This window comes from Zonotrichia leucophrys, chromosome 12 (genome assembly GCF_028769735.1).
Source record: "Zonotrichia leucophrys gambelii isolate GWCS_2022_RI chromosome 12, RI_Zleu_2.0, whole genome shotgun sequence".
Lineage (NCBI taxonomy): Eukaryota > Metazoa > Chordata > Aves > Passeriformes > Passerellidae > Zonotrichia > Zonotrichia leucophrys.
The window spans coordinates 17,491,638-17,514,944 of NC_088182.1; the positions used below are offsets into that span (position 1 = coordinate 17,491,638).

Genomic DNA, 23,307 nt, shown 5'->3' on the forward strand with positions numbered 1-23,307 from the left:
GTGTCTATAATCCAGGAATTTGTTTTGGGGGTAAATTACCCAGAAATCTTTAGTGTAAATAATCCAGCTGGTAGCATTCATTCCTTGTTTTATTTTTCCTGGAAAGTAAACAGCACTGCTCCAAGCTCTGCAGATGCAACCTACTTTGAAAAGGAAAAAAAAAAAAAATGAAAAGCCAAACCAAATGTAAACACTGGTGAAAAAAAAAGTTTGAAATTGATGTGACAGAAATAAAACAAGAGCCAGTTTTGCATCAGTAGCCAGTTTCTTTGGGTTTGGAGCTTGGGTTTTGTGTTTTTGCCTCAGCAGATATTAACTTTTCTGCTGTAAAGCAATCCTGGAGCCAGATTCTCTCTCTGAATGTACCCAGCAATTGAGAGGACTTTGTGCAGAATGCTGGTAAAAAAGAATATAACACCAAGGCTGCACATCTGTTTCTCATTGCAAAGTCCTTTTACTCCAAGCCTGTATTTTTTTTTCCTTCTGCCATGAGATTTGGGGGTTTTTTAACTTCAGTAAACAGGCCAGAATGAAAAGATTGCTCATGAAATGAGTTACTGGGTATCATTTACTCAGAAAGCTTTGGATTTGGTCCTGATGGGATGGTGTTCATCCACATATCTTGATTTGTTCTATTAAAATGCCATTGTGTAAAAAAAAAAGCAGTTCTGGAGCTCTGTGAAGTGGAGGCTGAAATCAAGGTTGTGGCATCAGCCTGAGAGATTTCATGTCAGGAGAGGTGGTGTGGAAATGTGGCTTCTCCTGGCAGTGTCTGCAGCAGGCAGGAAATCCAGAAATAATTGGTGATTTCCAGCTCTCCTAAGCTCTGAGAAGTGACCTCTGCAGGTGAGGAGAAAATAAGAGTTCCTTAATAAATCCTTTCCTGCTCCAGCCTGCCAGGCTGGGTGCAAGAATTATGAATTTCTGGTTCTTTGTTATGCTTCTATATTTTATTTTCCTGCCTGGAAAAATGAATTGCTGCATAATTACACCTCACTGAAAGGCTGGGTTTATTCCTGAAAAAGTTCAGGTGGGATTTTGGGGGTAAATCACCCAGAAATCTTATTTAATGTAAATAATCCAGGGACATGTTCTGGGGATAAATTACCCAGAAATTTTATTTAATGTAAAAAATCCAGGGACTTGTTCTGGGGGTAAATTTCTGGGTAACTTACCCCCAAAACAAGTTCCTGGATTTTTTACACTAAGGCTGATTTCTGGGTAATTTTACTTAGTGTATATAATCCAGGAATTTGTTTTGGGGGTAAATTACCCAGAAATCTTTAGTGTATTGGTGATTTCCAGCTCTCCTAAGCTCTGAGAAGTGACCTGCTGTGGCAGACAGTGACTGGTTTGAGATCAAGAACAGTACAAATTTTAACAACAATACAAATTATAGCATCTCTCAAGTATTCTGCTCCTGCAGAGCTGTTCCTTGGGACGATCTCACTGGACCAAGATGGGGAATTGTTCAGAAGTGTAAAAGCAAATTCATGCCAGCCTTGGGCCTTTGGGCTCTGCTGGGCATGATGAAATAGGAGAAAATTTCCTTTCCATGCAACAATAAATTGGTCACTTATTGAATCTGGAAAGATTTTTTAGAATTATTTTGTCTCTGTTTGTTGTCCAGACTGGTTTTATTCCTGTGTGATTACTCCCTGTGTGGTCTGCTGGCATAAGAATCTGAGATTATTTTGCCTCATTCTTTTTCCTTCCTGAGGGCTGGTCAGTGGCTGCTGAACGAATCTATGCCCTGTAACATTTATCAGAGAAAAGCTGCTCCTGAATTTGGGGAGGAAAGGTTAAATATGGGCAGTGGAGCTCCTTTTGTGGCACTGGAAAGTTTCCATCATTTCACTTGGGAAATAAAGTTCCTGAGGGTAACAATGTTCTCCCAGTTGTGGTGGTGTTCACATGATGAGGGAAGAGATGAGGATCTGACTCCATGTTTCAGAAGACTGATTTATTATTTTATGATATATATTATATTAAAACTATACTAAAAGAATAGAAGAAAGGATTTCATCAGAAGGCTTGAAAGGAAAGAAATGATAATAAAATCTTGTGACTGCCCAGAGAGTCCGAGCCAGCTGACTGTGATTGGCCATTAATTAAAAACAACCACATGAGCCCAATCCCAGATGCACCTGTTGCATTCCACAGCAGCAGATAATCAATGTTTACATTTTGTTCCTGAGGCCTCTCAGCAGAAAAAATCCTGGCAAAGGGATTTTTCAGAAAATCTCACTGCCTATATCAAAAGGATTTCATTACAGTGGATATTTTCTGCAGTGGTACCTGCTCAGGTGCTGCCATGTGCTGCTACAGGTGCTTTTTTGCCTCCCTGATGTGCCATTTGTTGGCTCATGTGCCTGGAATTCTGGATTTAAAACTACTTCACAAACACTTCCATTCAGCAGGCTGGCCTCTTTGTAAAAAGCAAGTCATTAGAATAGCAAGTACACTATTTAATACAGCTTTTCTTGTATTTACTTCTGTGGTTAATGCTAGAAATAAAAAATGATCTTTATTGTTGTGCTTTAGGTTTTTAAGATCCTGTGTGCATGGTCAGATTTGTTACCCAAACCTGAAATTGCCATGGTGGCACCATGGAAGGTCTCTGCCACACAGAGGGGAGAGAAATGTTTAAATCTTTCCATAGCAATAGATTTGGTCATGTTAATGTGTAGCACTACAAAAAAATCTAAAAAATTTTTTAGTTGTGCCTGCAACTCCTGCAGCTGTGGCCTTATTAATATTTTGTTAATTTTATTAATATATGTATTAATTTTAATATATTTTATAGTGTTTTATATAATCATTTATATCTATATAACTTATAATATCTTTAAATATTATATTAAAATCTAATATGTAAATAATAAATAAATATATAATATTGTATAATGTAATGATATAAATATAGTATAAAACTATATATTATATTATATTATATTATATTATATTATATTATATTATATTATATTATATTATATTTATTTTATATTATTATATAATATATTATGTATTAGGTAATATAGTATATATTATATATGTTATATTATATTATATTATATATATTATATATTATATATTATATATTATATATTATATATTATATATTATATATTAGTTTCCATAATGATAGAAATATAATATAACAATACATTATATATAATATATATAAATAATACTATATATAAAAATAATATTACATAAAATAATAGAATATATAAATAATATAATATAATATAATATAATATAATATAATATAATATAATATAATATAATATAATATTTATAAATGTAATATAGATTATATTATATATATTATCTATATTACATATATAATGTAAATTTTAATTTGTGTAACTATATATACATTTTAATTTAATTTCTTTTTCTTTAATGATTTATCAATTTTTAAAAATTTTGTTAACATTCCCACAGGCAGGGCTGTGAGCACACTCCAGGCTCAAAAATTGGTATCTGTGCAAGAGGCTGCTGCACTTGGGTTGTTTTAGTGGGATTTTGAGCCCCAGAATTCTCATGGAATGTGTAAATCCACCGCGGAATCCCAACCATATTTAGTGGATAATGCTGAGAGGGCACATCTCCAGAAAATTGCTGTTCAGTTCTCTGTGTTGCATTGTGAATGTTTGTGTTATTTCATTTATCTCAGGAATAAAAAAAAAAAAACAAGAAAAATACAAAGAAATCCTCCCAGTATTGTTTTTTTAAATATTTTTTTTAATTTTTTAATTCAGTATTATATTTATGAGTCATTGCATACATACACCAAACGCTTTTGGCAAAAGAAATCTTTCAAGTATGAAGAACAATTTCTCTAGATTCTCTAGACTGCTGCACTTGGGTTATTTTAGTGGGATTTTGAGCCCCAGAATTCTCATGGAATGTGTAAATCCACAGTGCAATCCCAACCATATTTAGTGGATAATGCTGAGAGGGCACATCTCCAGAAAATTGCTGTTCAGTTCTCTGTGTTGCATTGTGAATGTTTGTGTTATTTCATTTATCTCAGGAATAAAAAACCCAAGAAAAATACAAAGAAATCCTCCCAATATTGTTTTTTTAAATCCTTTTTTTTTTTTTAATTCATTATTTTAATAATCAGTCATTGCATACACACACCAAACACCTATGGCAAAAGAAATCTTTAAAGTATGAAGAACAATTCCTGTAGATTCAGGAAGAGAGCATGAACTGCTAATTTTGTTTATTTTAGAAGAATAAGTGTGGTCAGGAAGGTGCCAAATGTTTGATAATCACCTTTTATATCTCTTTCTCTTCATTGTTGTGTTTCAGTTGTTTGTTTGTGTTTTCTTAAACCTAATTATGCATTTGATAGCTTTGCATGAAGAGCTGAGTGAGGATCCCCGTCTATTTTCATCATTAAGCTTAGAATCCTGTCAGCTGAGTATAAATATGGTTTTTAACGAGCCTGAATTCCAGTGTAAGAGCTCATGGGATGTGTTTTGCTGAACAATGTTGTTGGGCTGGGCAAGTTCCCACAGTTTTATCAATTAATTGGGTGTTTGAGACCATTAGGAATTGTTAAACTAGGAAGGAGTGATTTTTTGTGAGAGTAATTGTGATTTGATGAATTCTGATGGGAGTATTTCCATTTTTGTGAAAATCCTGACTTTTCTGGATCCTGGTGATCCTGGGGATCATTTCCCTCACACATTCTGCTCCTTTCTATTGAAATGTGTGGTTTTGGGGTCCCTGCATCAATCCTGCTCTGCTCCTTGAGGTTCTGCAGGAAAAGTCCGATTTTGGATGAAATGATGAGAACATGGATCCAGGCTGATCCTGGTGGTCCTTTCCCTATCACACATTCTGCTCATTTCTGTTTAAATGTAGTTTTGGGGTCCCTGCATCAATCCTGCTCTGCTCCTTGAGGTTCTGCAGGAAAAGTTCTGTTTGGATAAAATTATGAGAACATGGATCCAGGCTGATCCTGAGGATCCTTTCCCTGTCACACATTCTGCTCATTTCTATTTAAATGTGTGGTTTTGGGGTCCCTACATAAATCCTGCTCTGCTCCTTGAGGTTCTGCAGGAAAAGTTCTGTTTGGATGAAGTGATGAGAACTTGGAACAAAAATAAGGAAACAATGGATCCTGAGGTTGCTCAGGCATAAGTTCCTTCCATTTTCTGCCTGCCTGCTGACCCAAAAGGGGTGGGATTGGGGTCATGTTTGATATTTATCTTCTCTTCCCTCAATCTGCATCTCCCTGCCTTGAAATCAGCCTGGCAACTCCTTCCCTAGAGCTGAAATAAATTATGATGCTCAGGGCTTGAGAGGAATATCAACTAAAACCTCACAGTTCTGGTAGGAGCTTGTAAAACTGCCCAAATAAAAACTGAACTGGGGAAATTAAAGCAGAGAAATAGAGAAAGATAAAAGAGCCTCAGAATCATGGATCTCTGGAGGCTGGGGGATGTTGGGCTTGGGGAATTCTCAGGGAATTTTTCAGGCTGGCCCAGCATGGTTCTTGCCTTGCCCTGATATTCAAACAGGCTTTTGCTGTGTTTTGTGGCGCTCAAATGCTCCTTTCATGGCTGTGCAGCCAAGCTTTCCTTCTGGCCCTGTCATCTGGCATAAAAAATGGGTTTGAAGCAGGAAATTTTAAACCTGATTATATAATATATATGCAATATAACATATAAATGCTGTATTATATGTTATGTAATACTATAAATATATTCTAAAAATATATGTAGATAATAATACAATATATAAAAATAATATTTTAGATAAAGAATATAATATTTAGTGTTATGTTATACTATGTTATACTATACTATGTTATACTATACTATATTATAGTATATAGTATATACTATTTATAGTATAGTAGGTTATAGTATATAGTATAGTTATGTACTATATTATATTATTCTATACTATATATATATAATATTAGTATAGTATAGTATAATATAATATAGTATATAACTATACTATATTATATTATACTATATATATTATACTATATATATTATACTATATATTATGCTATATATATTATATATTACATTTATTATAATAGTTATAGTGTATTATATAAATTATATAATATATAAATACACTATATATAAATTATATAGTGTATTATATAAATTATATTATATATAGTATAATTTAGATAATATAATTATATAGATTACATTAGATATAATTATGTTTTATTTTGAATATATATTATTTTTATATATATTTATATTTTGTATTATATATGTATCTTATGTCTTCTTCTTGCCCTATCATCTGTCATAAACAATGTATTTAAAGCAGGAAATCTTAAACCTTATTATACAATATATTATATAACATATAAATGCTATACTATATATTATATAATAATATAAATATAATATAACTATATAGTATATATTATATATAGATAATAATACAATGTATAAAATAATATTTTAGATAAATAATATAATACTTAGAAATATTATATTATATTATATTATATTATATTATATTATATTATATTATATTATATTATATTATATTTTATTTTATTATATTATATTTTATTTTGTATATATATTATATTTTATATATAATTATGTTTTATATTTTATATATTATGTTTTCCTTCTTGCCCTATCATGTCATAAAAAATGCATTTAAAGCAGGAAATCTTAAACCTTATTTAATTAATACTTAATATAATTAATACCTAAACCATTTCTCTTCCTTCTTGGTACCTTTCCTCACTGTAGAGACTGAGTTGGCAAAAATTATTGTTTTATTCTCTGTTATTTTTACCTGTTTGCAGTATCCAGGCATTTTCTGAGTGCTCAGAAAGATTCTGCTTTTTCTTTGTGAGCCAAATATGAGGATGAATCAGATTATGGGTATTGCATTTGAAATTGTTCTCTGTTTGTTTCTTTGCAGGTCCTGGAGCAGTATGAACGAGAAGGGTTTAATTTCCTCGCCAAAGTTTTTAATTCTTCACATTCCTTCTTGGAAGACTTGACAGGTCTGACTTTATTACACCAGGAGACACAGGCTGCTGAGGTAAGCAAATGAAATTTGGATGTTAATTAATCATGTGATCATATGATAGAATTCAGCAGTGGTATTTCATTTACAGAATGATTGACACAATGATTTAGACATTCTCTTAAATTAACTATAACTTTATCTGAGTGTTATATATTTATATATATTTTATATATAAATATATATTCTATACTATATATTTTATATATATAATATATATATGTGTGTATATATGTATATATATCCCCCATATATATATTTTATATACTATAAATATGATATATATTTATAGTATTATATTATTATAATATATATACATTTTATTACATATAATATATATTTTTTATAGATTTTATATATGTTCTATATGTTCTATATTATATAATTTTTATATCTATATAAAATATAGATATTTTATCTATATATATTTTTTATATATATATATATATGAGAGGGATCCAAGAAGGGAAAACAAGCACCCTTTGACACATGCCACTCATTAACAGCAGGAATAATTAAAGTCTGATTGCCAGGCCTGAATTTCAGTGTTGCTAATGTTAAATGTAAAAGCAATTAAAATTAGTCATGTATTATTTAGCAGGTATTAATCCATAAATCCCTTTTGCAGCTTCACACTAGGTGTTTGTTAATGAGGTTTTAGATATTCTCTACAAAATATAGAGTCTGGTGGGACTTACTGCAACTTATTGTATTTCAAAGTTTTGCTCAAAACCCAGAATTTGTGTCCTTTCAAAAATCCTGGGGTATTTTAGTGAAGTTTATGCAGTGAAATCACTGCTCAGAGGTGGAAAATCTGACATAAAATGTATTTGCATAGCTCATACTTTCAAATTAATATAATTGCCATCAAACCAGGGAGCTTGCTTGATTCTTCCCTCTAGGATTGCTGCATTTTTGGGGAAATCCATCTCTTTCAGCAGTTGAATATTCTTGGTGAATCTGCGTTTCTGAATGGCAAGGGCTGGCAGGCAGATTATTTATGGGCATTCTGGAGCACCCCTGCTTGCTTTGGGTTAAAAACCAGCTCTTTGTTGCATTTTGCCACTGAAAAATATTACATTTTGGCTCTGGTTGTTTTGTGCTCCTTCACGAGTCTCCCAGTTCATCATCTGGGGCAATTCTTAAATTTTTTAAGTGCACAAGAGAGTGCTTTTAATATCTTTTCTGCAGAATTACTGTCCTTTAATATCTTTTCTGCAGAATTACTCTCCTTTAATATCTTTTCTGCAGAATTACTGTCCTTTAATATCTTTTCTGCAGAATTACTCTCCTGCCTCGAGCTCCTTTTCTCTTGTATTTTGAGCTCCTTTTTCTCACGCTGCAGCTGGGGATTGTGAGTCTGTAAAATGATATTTTTTTTTTTGTTTCTGGCTGCTTTGGAGCTGTTCTTGGCAGATTATTCCCTAAAATGGAGCCACTGGATTTTAGGTTTGGTGCTCCTTTGATTTGAAATATTCTCATTACATTCTAAAGCACTGAGAGGTTTCACCAGGTGTGGATGGCCTGGTTGGGGATGGGAATGTTTCATTTTTCTGGTGGGAAATTATCTTTTTTTCATCACTCAGAGAGATTTTGTGGGTTATTGATGCGTTTAGAGGCCATAAAATGGCTTCTGGTAACTGCAGATTTTCCTTTCCTCCTGTCTGGTAAAACCTATCCAGAGCTATAAAGAAAATAGACTTGTAAATTTAGATGTCATCCAACCTCTTATTTACCCAGTAACATCATAGTTGGGTTGTAATTCCATGTATAAATCCCTGATATTTCCCTAATAAACTGCATCTGATAGGGGAACCACTCAATCTTGTGCTCGTTTTTAAAAGGTTCTCTGTTAAAATGTGAATTTACTCAGAGCATTTCATTGAACATTTTGCCAAGAGCGTTTTGGTGTGGTCAGATAAAGTGTTGTGCCGCTCTTATGTTTCAAATTTTTTAAAAATATTTTTTATTTTTAGTTCACCTAAATGCTTTGCTGCTTTCATGATGCGTGTGTAAAAGTGCTTTAATGAGGATTTTTTTTTTTAATTTTGAGTTTGCCTAAAAGAGAATCTGAATAAGTTGTGCGTGTTCTGTAGGAATGAATGTTAAATGCAACAACATTTTTGGATATATAGCCTGAATTTCCCCACATTATTAGCACCAAGTGTGTTTACCCAGATTAAAGGAACTCAATTTGCAGTAAGATATGAAAGACCTTTCATTTAGTGAAAATCTTTTTTTACTTGCACTGTTTAATTCCTATTCCAGGGCTGTGCTGTTGACCATAATATTTTAATACATTTAAATATGTTCAAAGTTTTAATACATTGAAAACTTAATTAACTTAAACATTTAATACATTTCTAAAAAATATGTTTAAAATTTTAATACATTGAAATAGGTTTAAAGTTGATACAAATTTCAGGATTTTTTCAGTCAACAGAACACCTGTTTCTTAAATCATAAATGTTCTCTGTGACATTTAAGGAACACAATTTGCAGTAAGATATGAGAGACCTTTCATTTAGTGAAAATCTTTTTTTACTTGCACTGCTTAATTCCTATTCCAGGGCTGTGCTGTTGACCATAATATTTTAACATATTGAACATACTTAACATATTTTTAAATAATTTTAACATATTTAAGTATGTTCGAAGTTTTAATACATTTAAAACTTAATTAACTTAAACATTTAATACATTTCTAAAAAATGTTTGAAATTTTAATACATTGAAATAGGTTTAAAGTTGATACAAATTGTGTATAATATATGATATGATGTGATAATATAATATAATTAATATAATATAGATGTAGATAATGTATAGATGTAAATATGCTTTTCCTCTGAAATTTCTAATTCAATCTCAAGTTTTCTCATCCTAATTCACATAAAATTCCTAATTCAAGATTTTCTCCTCCTCATTCACATAAAATTTCTAATTCAAGATTTTCTCATCCTAATTCACATAAAATTTCGAATTCCAAGTTTTCTCCTCCTCATTCTCATAAAATTTCGAATTCCAAGTTTTCTCCTCCTAATTCCCAGCTTTGCTGATATGCTCAACTCACTGCTCTCTGCAATTCTCTGTAATTCTCATTACAATAAGACACAAGTGTAAATAAATACACTTTTCTTATTTTGCATCTCAATTCCTGAATGACTTGGATGCTTTACTGCACTTCCTGCTTTCATCAGGATGAAAGAAGATTATAAAACACACACCAGAAATAAAATTTTCACTCGGGTTTTCTGATTATAAAAAACAAGAAGAGGTAGAAGCTGCAATCCAATAGGATCATAAAGAACTTTGGAAAAAAAAAATCAAATTTGTAGCAGAGTTCCTAAATTAGAATGTGAATTTAAAGGTCAGGTGTGGTGGCAGCAGGTCACTATGTCTGTGTTATTTTACTTCAGTAATGTTGAATTTCCATGTCTGTGTTATTTTACTGCAGTAATGTTGAATTTCCATGTCTGTGTTATTTTACTTCAGTAATGTTGTATTTCAAGTTTCTGTCTCTCACAAAAAGTGTGGGATCTGTAGTTTCTGTGACAAGTTCTTGCAGTCAGTGAGTGAGGCTTTTTTGGCATTTCCAAAATCCCTTTTCTGCATCCCAAACAATCCTAATGAATGAAAAAAAAAAAGGATTAATGCTAATAAAACACTGAGAGAAAATACAGACAACTCAATTTTATAATTTCTGGACTTATCTGAGGTTTGTGCCTGAGCATTTTTCAGTCATTTCTTGAGGAACAAGGCTTAGCTGCAGAATAAGCAGCTGGTGTGAAAAGGGAACTTTGTGCTTTTCCTAATTTGGAAGAAAATTCTGAATTTCCAGTGTGCTTTTCTATTAAAAATATCCTGCTTGTTTCTGATTCTGCATTATATTATGCAATGTATTTGATGCTGAAACAATAACATGTGAAAAGCCAAAAAAAAAAAAACCCAAGCAAAACAGAAAAACCCAGCTACAACAATATTGTAACAGCAAATTCTGTAACTTGGCAGTTTTGCTCTGTTAGCCAAGAATTGTTCAGAATGTCATTTTATTTGGTGTTATGAAAACTTCCTAAAGAAATCATTACTGATGGGTAGCCCAAAATTAATATTTGGGACTTTTCTGTGACTGGGAGCTTTTTTATTTTCCTTCATGTTTTTAATCTGGTGCATTTCTGGAGAAATTAATTTTGACAGATTCAGGCCTGCCCTGGAATTTCTTTCTTAAGAGATTAAGAGTTTAATTTGTTTTCTTTCTTTTTTTTTTCTTTTTGAGTTTTCTCATGATGTCAATTAGTGTCATCATTTTTCTTCTTTTATCAAGTAATGTTTCCTGGCTGTTTGAACAATGCTAATTATTTTATTTTTTTTCCTGCTGATGCCTTTTGCTGCTTTTGGAAGGTTTAGAAGTCCCTGTAAAGTGGTGCCTCTGTGTGCTACCCAAACATGAGCTCCTTTCCCTGATACCTTCAATGATAATTTCAATTATTATCGTTAATTATATTCAAATTATCCTCCTGGGACTGACATCAGAGGGTGATGTGCACAAATACACAAATTTCAGGGGATATCTGAATAAATGTGAGTTTGTCCCTTCAGGGCAGGCAGGGTTTGTGCAGACATTTATTTCTTTGGAGGGAAGGACAGTTGGTTGGTATCCAGTTATCATTTTTGTTGGAAATGTCAAATATATGGGGAAAAAACCACAGAAAGAAATGGAATAATGGCATTTGGGTTAGCAACAGGTTTTGTTGGTTTATATATTTTTTTCATGGGGTTATTTTTTGATGCCTCTTCATGAGGTCAGGCACAAATTAATTTACAATTAAGGATTATTTTTTAACTGAATTGCTGTCTTAGTGTCAAAACATTGATAGAGCTTAAATCTCTATGTAAAATGTCACAGTCAATCTCCTGTAACTATAAAATGGAAAGTGCTGGGAATAAATCTGTTATCTATAATAATCTGTGGCTATAATAATCTATAATAGGAATGAATCTATTATCTATAATAATCTATAATAGGAATAAATCTACTATTTCATCACTTTTTATGTGATAAAAAGTGATGGGATCCCAGTTCTCTGCTTTACATGAAGAACCTGAACAAACCTAGAGCAGCTTTAATGTGCACTCTGTTCTTCAGGAATAATATTGCAGACAATAATTGCTGGCTGGTTTTCCTCTTTGTGATCAGTATTGATCAGTGATGTGATCAATGTCAGCTCTTCTCTCCCAGAGGGGATTTCTGGACTTTTTGGGCTTTTCTTTTTTAATAAGATTCCAGTTCTGAGGTGCCCTGCTCTTTTTCATGCCTCATTTTCACTGCCTTGGTTAGATCAGCACCTAAACAAGGAGTACAAAATAATGTTTTGATTTGTGCTTTGATGGTAAATGATGTTAAATTGTACTTTATTGAAGATTTGAGAGAAATTTTAGCTAATGATGAGCACAGCACCCCAAAATTTTGTTGACTGAAGCTGTAAAATCTATATTTGGGGGAGCAGTTCTCTTCTAGAAAGAGTTTCAAATTCTGTTGACTCTTCTTCCTTTGAAGAAAAAAATCTCCAGTAAAGGAGAAGTAATGAAATTCAGGGATTAAATCCCTTCCATTCCAATTTACTTTGTCACAAAGAAGAATGAATAGGCTGTTCAAGATGCTTTCTGTTATTCTCACGTGAAGAATGAGAAATTACACAACACAAACACGCTGATGAACTTAATTCTAATTTAGACCGTAAATTCTACAATGTGCATCTCAGTCCAAGAGTATATGAGTGCTTGTTCAAATCAAATCAAATTTTAAAGAAGAGGAAATTTTGCTGCTGGCCAAATCAGCGCCAGATCTCAATAAACACCAATTGCTGTGGATGTCTTGGGGCAGGGCTGCCTCAGCACCCCCTCAAGTGTTAATTAAGTCACTTCATTAGGGATCATCTGGTCATCCTATTCTCACCCCAAAACTGCACAAGCAGCAGCAGCTTCTTTTCAGCTTTGGGGCCAATTTTCCTGTAAATATAGGTGGGATATAAGAAACAATATATATAGGGATCAGTGTCCTCTGATCATCCTGTGAAATGTCCAGCAGATTATTTTCATTGTTTATTGTGTTTGCCTGCTCCTAAAAATCCAGAATTCCTCTGGAAACACTTCCTGGACTTCTCTGATTGTCACCCCAAAACCCCTCTGCACAAGCAGCAGCAGCTTCTTTTCAACTTTGGGGCCAATTTTCCTGTAAATATAGGTGGAATATAGGAAATATATAGGAATATAGGAAATGGTAATAAATGAATTTGACTGAAATGTGAAGAGCTGCTGGAAAATCCTGTGGGTTCAGCACAGCCTCTCCTCAATGCCAGCAGCTGTTAAGTCACAGAGGAAATTAAGCACCACAAATTTTAAGAACAGAACATCAATTTTAAGACATGCTCCTAGGTGGAAATCTCATATGGAAAACTGTTTGGGAGCAACTTTTCAGCTTCAATTTTGACCCTGGCTCAGGTTTTCTTCCTTTGTGAACCATGAAATAATTTTACCAGAGTGAGTGTTTAAAGATTTGCATCCATGTTGCTACTGAGTTTTGGTTGACACTAATTTATAAAACAGGCAGATTTGAGAGCCTTTAAAATGAATATTAACCTGGCTCTTACTGGCCTGAGCTCTCTTTCTATTTGAATATTTTCCTGGTGTTTCCTTTCCCTCACTGTAGTTCAGGTTCTCCTGAAGTTTCCTTTTTCCAGCACTTTTTTGGAACACATTAAAACCTGGCTCCCAGCTGAAATCTGCCATGCAGAATAGTTATTTTTATGGAATTGGCTGGAGTCCTGGAGAATCCACCTGATATCTTCAGAGTGATAAAAATTAATGACCAATTCTGTAGTTAAAACCCAGCTTTGGTTCCAAGATGAACCACTTTGTGTTTGAGAAGATAAGGATTGGTTCTCTCTTATCTCTTCAGTGATAATTCCTCCTTAGCAGTGACTTCTCTCAGTTGATTTAAAGTCAAATTAGTTGGAAAGTAAAATCTTGTAAATTGTAAATTAAAGTTGTGCCTGACCTCATGAAGAGACATCAGAAAAGTTGTACATGTAATAAAAATTAGCCAAGAGAAAAGTGTCTCACTTTTAAGCTTGGAGATCATAACATTTAAAAAAAACAGTTTTAGGATGAGTTTCTGTTTTCTTGGTCTCTCAACCTTTAAAAACCCCACTCTAGGTATTAAATAATGTGCTTTAAATTAGCGCTGAGTTATTACATTTTGTAGTGTTGAGTTTGGGACACCAAAGCTTTTCCTCCATGTGATATTTCACAAAGCAGAAGCTGCTTGTGAGTTACTGACTTTGTTATTTTCATATACAGGAAAGCTGTGAGAAAATGGAAATAATAATAATAATAATAATAATAATAATAATAATAATAATAATAATAATAATAATAATAATAATAAATACATAATAAATAACATAATTAATGATAATTAATAAGAGAATTATGTATAAATAATATAAATATATAATAATAAGAATAATAAAAAAATAAATAATACATCATAATAAAATAAAATTTTGATGATAAAAATAATAAAATAATTTTAATAATATTCTATTTAATAATAAGATATTTTAATAATAAGATAATAAAAATTTGGTTAAAAACTCTAAGCGTACAAGCACATCAATACTTTGTCATCTGAAAATGAGAGTTCTGTTGAAGTGTTTGTTCTATACAAAATAAACTCCTGTAATTGTAAAGTAGTGACTCAAGCCCACCAGGCAATGAATTTAATCCCCTGCAAGTCAAGTGTGAAATCCAATAGGTTTGTCAACAAATCCAAAAAATCCATGGTTAGGAAATAGGTACAAAGTGTGATTTAGGTGGAGATAACTGCTCAGAGCTTGTTTATTTTTTGGGAACTAAAGGAAGTCAGTCACAGAAATAGAGAAGGGAGGCACAACCAAACCTGTAAAGAATTAAGCAACCACTTCCCAGCCTCTCAGGGGGATAGGGGTTAAGAGATGCAGTTTTAAAAGTCTTTATGTTGTTGAAAAGTTTATTTGTCTGATGTCTACTGAGACAGCCTGCCAACAACAGCAAAGCCAATGCAAGTCAGAAAGAGAAAACTCCGACTGCAAGAGAACAAGAAGGCATAACAAAGCTGCTTAGAAATATTACAGTGCAGCAGCTGCTTTTGCTAATGCTCCTTGGTTATTAAAAAAAATAACCAATTTGATCTGAATACTAAAACACAGATTAAATCCAGAAAGCAGAAATACCAAATGCAAAGAAGTTTCTTTTATGGGCTGGAAATAACATCCTATTTTGCATTTGCATCTTCTCTGCACATTACCCTTTTCAGATCTGGTGAGAATGAAAATCCAGCCTCGGTTTCATGAGTGCCTGGCCCAAGGTATCAGAATTTCTTAGATATGAGCCCATTGCCTGTGGAGGAAGAGATGCAATGAGTTTCAGGTGTTACCCCCTCTCAAGGGGTTAAGAGATGCACTTTTAAAAGTCTTTATGTTGTTGAAAAGTTTATTTGTCTGATGTCCACAGCCAACAACAGCAAAGCCAATGCAAGTCAGAAAACTCCTACTGCAAGAGAACATGAAGGCATAACAAAGCTGCTTACAAATATTACAGTGCAGCAGCTGCTTTTGCTAATGCTCCTTGGTTATTAAAAAAAAATTGATCAGAATACTAAAACACAGATTAAGTCCAGAAAGCAGAAATACCAAATGCAAAGAAGTTTCTTTTAGGGCTTGGAAATAACATCTCATTTTGCATTTGCATCTTCTCTGCCCGTTACCCTTTTGGAATGAAAATCCAGCCTCGGTTTCATGAGTGCCTGGCCCAAGGTATCAGAATTTCTTAGATATGAGAAAATCCCTGCAGGGATCATTTTATTGCCTGTGGAGGAATGGATGCAATGAGTTTCAGGAGTTACCCCCTGTCAAGGGGATAGATAGATGTTAAGAAATACAGTTTTAAAACTCTTCATGTTGTTGAAAAGTTTATTTGTCTAATATTTACTGCCAGCAACCAATGCAAGTCAGAGAGAGAAAACTCCTACTGGAAGAGAACATGAAGGCATAACAAAGCTGCTTAGAAATATTACAGTGCAGCAGCTGCTTTTGCTAATGCTCCTTGGTTATTTTTTTTAAAAAATCATCATCTAAGTCCTGATTCCCTTTGTGAGTAGCTGCAGCGAGTGAAGCTTGCTGGCCCATGAGTCATTCTCCCCACTCCTGCTATTTCTTTGGATAGCCCTTGTAAAAACATGCATTTTGTGCGAGTTGTCTTAGCTGGCAGTGGAGTGTCCGGTTTTCGGCTGTTTGGAGGGCCTGGAAAGGCCCGGGGTGGCCTTGGGGCAGCCGCGTATCAAAGGACGAGAAGAGGCTTCAGTTCTTCTTTCGGTCTCGGTGTTTATTAATTGTTTATCTAAAAGATTTTCTCTCGGCCCGACAGAGCTCTGCTCAGCAGCCAGCCATGAGCACACTGTGCTGCCCTCCGGGCAGTCACCTATCTTTATACCCATTGTTACGTGTACAATATTTATCATTTTTCCCCAATCCTTTTTATTCTTATTGTCCGGTGCACTTTCAGTAATGACCAATCCCAAAGTGCCACCATCACCACAGAAGATGGAGGAGAAGAAGAAGAAGAAGAAGGACAGGACACGCCCCAATTCCTCCATCTTACTTCTCTAAACCCCCCTGTACAGAAATCCTAAACCCTGTGTCTCACCCTCTAATTAACCAATCCCTTCACCATTCACCCCGGTGAAACCCTCCTGTCCTCATACAGGTGTCGTCTCCTGTGTAGGATCAAAGTCCAGCCACCAGACACTTCTGGAACATTCCAGGACTCCCGAGCCCCCCAGGGGTGCTCTCGGTGACACCTCAGTCCTGAGGTGCTGAAATCCCACAGTGGAGGAGGGTTTTTTCCTGCCTGGGTGAGTGATTTGTGTGTGCTAATCTCTGCATCTGCCTTTGCCACACATGGTGCCTGTGGAAACGCTGCTGGGGCTGTGCCTGGCGTTGCTGTGCTCACCTTTCCGCAGGAGGCACTCAGGTACTGGAAACACTCATTGCAGCTCCTCTGTGGGATCTCAGCACTTCAGGACTGAGGTGTCACCGAGACCACCCTTGGGGGGCTCGGGAGTCCTGGAATGTTCCAGAAGTGTCTGGTGGCTGCACTTTGATCCTACACAGGAGACGACACCTGTATGAGGACAGGAGGATTTCACCGGGGTGAATGGTGAAGGGATTGGTTAATTAGAGGGTGAGACACAGGGTTTAGGATTTCTGTACAGGGGGGTTTAGAGAAGTAAGATGGAGGAATTGGGGCGTGTCCTGTCCTTCTTCTTCTTCTTCTTCTCCTCCATCTTCTGTGGTGATGGTGGCACTTTGGGATTGGTCATTACTGAAAGTGCACCGGGCAATAAGGGTGAAAGGTATTGGGGAAAAATGATAAATATTGTACACGTAACAATGGGTATAAAGATAGGTGACCGCCCGGAGGGCAGCACAGTGTGCTCATGGCTGGCTGCTGAGCAGAGCTCTGTCGGGCCGAAAGAAAATCTTTTAGATAAACAATTAATAAACACCGAGACAGAAAGAAGAACTGAAGCCTCTTCTCGTCCTTCGATACGCGGCTGCCCCAAGGCCACCCCGGGCCCTTCCAGGCCCTCCAAACAGCCGAAAACCGGACACTCCTCCTCCACTCATAAAACTGAGGGTTTTAATTCTTACTAGAATTTAAGGATTTTCATTTTTACTAGATCTCAAAAGGGTGACAGGCAGAGAAGATGCACATGCAAAATAAGATGTTATTTCCAGCCTCTAAATGAAACTTCTTTGCATTTGGTATTTCTGCTTTCTGGATTTAATCTATATTTTAGTATTCTGATCAAATTGTTGAATGCATTTAGCATGCAATTTAATATGGTTTAATTTGTAGATCTATGCCTGCAGATTATGTTTGAATTGCTCAACAAAGTAAAATCTTGATTAAAGCCAAACATGTTGATAAGGTTCAAGGAGCTGAATGTGACTTTTCTTTTTATATGGTAGAAATGAGAGATGGTTGTGGGAGATTGGGGAAAAGGAAGTAATGCTGTTAAATAGCATTTTAGTTAAGCTGGGGCATGAAGGTCACAAAGTTTTCTGTTTAGTATCATTTTAGTTAAATATCATTTTAGTTAGGTTGAGGCATGAAGGTCACAAAGTTTTCTTTTAAATATAATTTTAGTTGAATATCATTTTATTTAAGTTGAGGCATGAAGGTCACAAAGTTTTCTTTTAAATATCATTTTAGTTAAATATCATTTTATTCAAATATAATTTTATTAAGGTTGAGGCATGAAGGTCACAAAGTTTCTGTTAAATGAGGTTAAATTCCAGCCAGGTTGGTCAGTGGTAACATCCCTTTAGGTAATAGCTGCTGGAGGATGCTGCAGGAGTTTTCAAGACAATTCTAGGAAAAAAGTCAGTGTATTTGGAAAATTGTGAGGATTTAAGCTCACTTATGAAATGGAAGAATATTGTTTTCATTAAGAAATTTCTAAATTGAAAAATAAATGTTCTGGTCATTGTGTCCTCTGCGTTCGAAGACCAATGATATTCCCAGTTTTAGCAGAAAGTCTGCAGTCTTCACTTCTGGTGAGATCTTTTTTTCATTCCTCTGTTTAAAAGCCAAGAAAAAGAGCTTGTGGCAGAGCAAAGTGCCTATAGAGCAGCCTGGCTGTTTGGGATTGTTATTTCAATGGGGAGGGATGAGGTAATAGAGCCCAGCAATAACCAGCAAGCTGCGATCTTCGACTCCACCATCAACAGCTCCACAGGCCTGATCTTTATTGGAATTTTTTTTTTTAATTTGGGAGGAAGGGGGGGCTCTGATTAGCATATCTGTTTCAGGAAGAGTATCAAGAGTTCTCTAATTTCATATTTAAATCTGGGAACTGATTAATACTGGAGGCATGCAGAGAGCTATAACGTGAAGGCTGTTGTTACTATAGTGAGCTGCTATTACAGACATCACAAGACTTGTTATACAAGGAAACATGATTACCTTGGATTAAAGGAGTTGCCAAAGGCTTGAAGGATTTATTGGTGCTGCTGCTGCTGCTTGGAGTTATATATAACTTCATTATTTGGTTGAAAACATTGAGATCTAGAATTAATGAAGCACAGCAAATGCTGCTGAAATGAATCAGCAGGTCTGACAGCTTTGAACTGACACTGAGCCTCTGATGAATTTTATGGGAGCATTCTTTAGGCCTCCAGATCACTGGATAATGTACAGAAAGGAATAAACCCGGAGAAATGAAGCTTAATGAGTGCAGTGAGCTGCAGCAGAGTTGATGTGATCAGGTTCATATTTCTGAAATGAGTTGTAATTGCTGAGTTTGTGGGGGAGGAGATGGCCTGAGCTGCTGGCATGGGCTGGATCTGTGGGATCAGACATTCTGGGAGCAGTGGGAGCTGCAGGCTGGGAGCAAGGCTGGGTGACAGCAGTGGCCAAGGCAAGGGGGAGTGGGGAATCGTGCCTTTAGAAACCAAGGACGGGAATTTGTCACAGACAACTTTCATGAAAAATCCTTTCCTTAGGATTTTTCCTCTTGAGAAGCTGGGAGGCCTCAAGAACAAAATGCAAACATTGATTACCTGCTGCTGTGGAATGCAACAGGTGCATCTGGGATTGGGCTCATGGGGTTGTTTCTAATTAATGGCCAATCACAGTCAGCTGGCTCAGACTCTCTGAGCCACAAACCTTTGTTATCATTCTTTACTATTCCATTCTTAGCCAGCCTTCTGATGAAATCCTTTCCTCTGTTCTTTTAGTATAGCTTTAATGTAATATATATCATAAAATAATAAATCAGCCTCCTGAAACATGGAGTCAGATCCTCATCTGAAAACCCCTGTGAACACGGTCACAGGAATTGGCTTTTTTTCCTGCAAAATTTGGTCATGGGTGGTGTAAATAGAGGAGAAATGCAGATTAGAACAGCTCCAAGGGCTGCTGTAAGGGCTCTTTTCTGTGTGAGCTTGGAGTTCAGTGCATCTCACAGCCACTGCATCATTTCATTAATCTCAGCTGGATAAAACTGGCAGCATTCTGACATTGCTTCCCTAACCCAGTGCTGGGAGATCCAGAAATGCTTTCTAGACAGCTGCATTCCATTCCTTTCCTTTCTGTGCAGAGATGTTTCAAAAGGATTATTGCTTTAACAGATGATTAATTGCAAATTATTTATTGCTTTCTTCAAATGAGCTCAGCAGTCATCATTTGCCCTTGATAGCACGATGCAGAATTAGTGCTGTGGGAATTTAATGTGAGTCTTAATGAGGAATGAGCCATAATCAATGATGAAAGGTTTTCCAGTTTTGAAATAAGTCTTACAACATTAATCCCTTACAAGCAATACTATAAAGAGCAAATATGTAATGGCAGAATTGTTCTGGAGCTGCCTTTGACTCTTCCCCTCTGCAGTGTGACTCGGGAATTTGGTTATGTAAAAATCTGACTGAGGGACAGCCCTGGGTGAAATGCAGGGTGAGATTGGATTTCAGTAAATTGGATAACTTCTTCCCCACTCTTTTTAACTTTGAATTTGGGACAAAACTACATCAAAAGCTGGAATAGCTTTCTCATCTAACTGTTCCATGGCTGAGTGGTTTTTTTTTCTCTTCAGATAGTGTCTGATTACTAAATTAAGCTCTCAGCATCAATAAATCACTTCCCAGCAGAGTAAAACCTGTAATTTTTCATAGCTGTTGTCTTTTGTACCTTTTGAAATGTCTCTGGGGGCTGTGGAGCAGCTCCCAGGGCAGGCCCAGCAGGCAGAGAGCACAAAGGAGCCCAGGTGCACCTTGTGCTTGGCTGGGGTGACAGGCTGGACACATTCCAGAGGAATTGGAGGATCTAGGTGAGCTCTGGGAGCACTTTGGGGTTATGGGGTTTGCACAGAGAGGAGCCCAGGGAAAAAACAAATGAGGGATTTGCAGGAGTGGTGTGGTGTGACCTATGTGGGACTCACAGGGCACTGCTATTCCCAGGAAACAGCTGGGGAAGCACAGGGATCATCCCTGGTCCTGCAGGGATCATTGCTGATCCTGCAGGGATCATCCCTGGTCCCTCACACATCATCCCTGGTCTTTCAGGGATCATTCCTGATCTGCAGAGATCATTTCTGATCCTGCAGAGATCATTCCTGGTCCTGCATGGATCATTCCTGATTCTGCAGCGATCATTCCTAACCCCGCAGAGATCATTCCTGGTCCTTCACACATCATTCCTCATCCTGCAGAGATCATTGCTGGTCGTGCAGAGATCGTTCCTGGTCCTGCAGGGATCATTCCTGGTCCTTCAGGGGATCATTCCTGGTCCTGCAGGGATCATTCCTGGTCCTGAGATCATTCCTGCTCTGCAGGGATCATTCCTGGTCCTGTACACATCATTCCTGCTCTGCAGGGATCATTCCTGGTCCTTCAGGGGATCATTCCTGGTCCTGCAGGGATCATTGCTGGTCCCTCACACATCATCCCTGGTCCTGCATGATCATTCCTGGTGCTGAGGAGATCATTCCTCATCCTGCAGAGATCATTCCTGGTCCTTCACACATCATTCGTGGTCCTGAAGGGATCATTTCTCATCCTTCACAGATCATTCCTGCTCCTGCAGGGATCATTGCTGGTCCCTCACACATCATCCCTGGTCCTGCAGAGATCATTTCTCATCCTGCAGAGATCATTGCTGGTCCTGAGGAGATCATCCCTGGTCTTTCAGGGGATCATTCCTGATCTGCAGAGATCATTTCTGATCCTCCACACACCATTCCTGGTCCTGCAGGGATCATTTCTCATCCTGCACAGATCATTCCTGGTCCTTCACACATCATTCCTGGTCCTGCAGGGATCATTTCTCATCCTGCAGAGATCATTCCTGGTCCTGTAGGACCATTTCTCATCCTGCAGGGATCATCCCTGGTCCTGCACACATCATTCCTGGTTCTGCAGGGATCATCCCTGGTCCTTCAGGGGATCATTCCTGGTTCTGCAGGGATCATCCCTGGTCCTTCAGGGGATCATTGCTGGTCCCTCACACATCATTCCTGGTCCTGCAGGGATCATTCCTGGTCCTGCAGAGATCATTTCTCATCCTGCAGAGATCATTGCTGGTCCTGAGGAGATCATTCCTGATCTTTCAGAGGATTATTCCTGATCTGCAGGGATCTTTCCTGATCCTCCACACATCATTCCTGTCCTGCAGGGATCATTTCTCATCCTGCACAGATCATTCCTGGTCCTTCACACATCATTCCTGGTCCTGCAGGGATCATTCTTGGTCTGCAGGGATCATTCCTGATCGTGGACACATCATTCCTGGTCCTGCAGGGATCATTTCTCATCCTGCAGAGATCATTCCTGGTCTGCAGGGATCATTCCTGGTCCTGCAGGGATCATTCCTGGTCTCTCACACATCATCCCTGGTCTTTCAGGGGATCATTCCTGATCTGCAGAGATCATTTCTGATCCTGCAGAGATCATTCCTGGTCCTGCATGGATCATTCCTGATCCTGGACACATCATTCCTGATCCTGCAGTGATCATTCCTAACCCCGCAAAGATCATTCCTGGTCCTTCACACATCATTCCTCATCCTGCCGAGATCATTCCTGATCCTGCAGGGATCATTCCTGGTCCTGCAGAGATCATTCCTGGTCCTGCAGAGATCATTCTTGGTCTTCCAGGGGATCATTCCTGGTCCTGGAGGGATCATTCCTCATCCTGCAGGGATCATTCCTGGTCCTTCACACATCATTCGTGGTCCTGCAGGGATCATTTCTCATCCTGCACAGATCATTCCTGCTCCTGCAGGGATCATTGCTGGTCCCTCACACATCATTCCTGGTCCTGCAGGGATCATCCCTGGTCCTGCAGAGATCATTTCTCATCCTGCAGAGATCATTGCTGGTCCTGAGGAGATCATTCCTCATCTTTCAGAGAATCGTTCCTGATCTGCAGAGATCTTTCCTGATCCTCCACACATCATTTCTGGTCCTGCAGGGATCATTTCTCATCCTGCAGGGATCATTCCTGGTCCTGCAGGGATCATTCCTGGTCCCTCACACATCATCCCTGGTCTTTCAGGGGATCATTCCTGATCTGCAGAGATCATTTCTGATCCTGCACACACCATTCCTGGTCCTGCATGGATCATTCCTGATCCTGGACACATCATTCCTCATCCTGCAGTGAT

The 23,307-nt window shown here is 36.8% G+C and overlaps 1 protein-coding gene across 2 annotated transcripts in view; it reads left to right on the forward strand.

Annotated features, from left to right (window-relative positions):
- Positions 1 to 23,307, forward strand: part of ATG7 (autophagy related 7) — a 113,544-nt gene that overhangs the window by 36,344 nt on the left and 53,893 nt on the right. Inside the window, exon 18 of one of the 2 annotated variants that reach the window (XM_064724215.1) lies at positions 6,937 to 7,059. In XM_064724215.1, the coding sequence (XP_064580285.1) occupies positions 6,937 to 7,059 (123 nt within the window). Of the gene's footprint in view, positions 1 to 3,450; positions 3,495 to 6,936; positions 7,060 to 23,307 lie in introns of those variants that run through there. The other variant, XM_064724217.1, reaches the window with a different exon arrangement.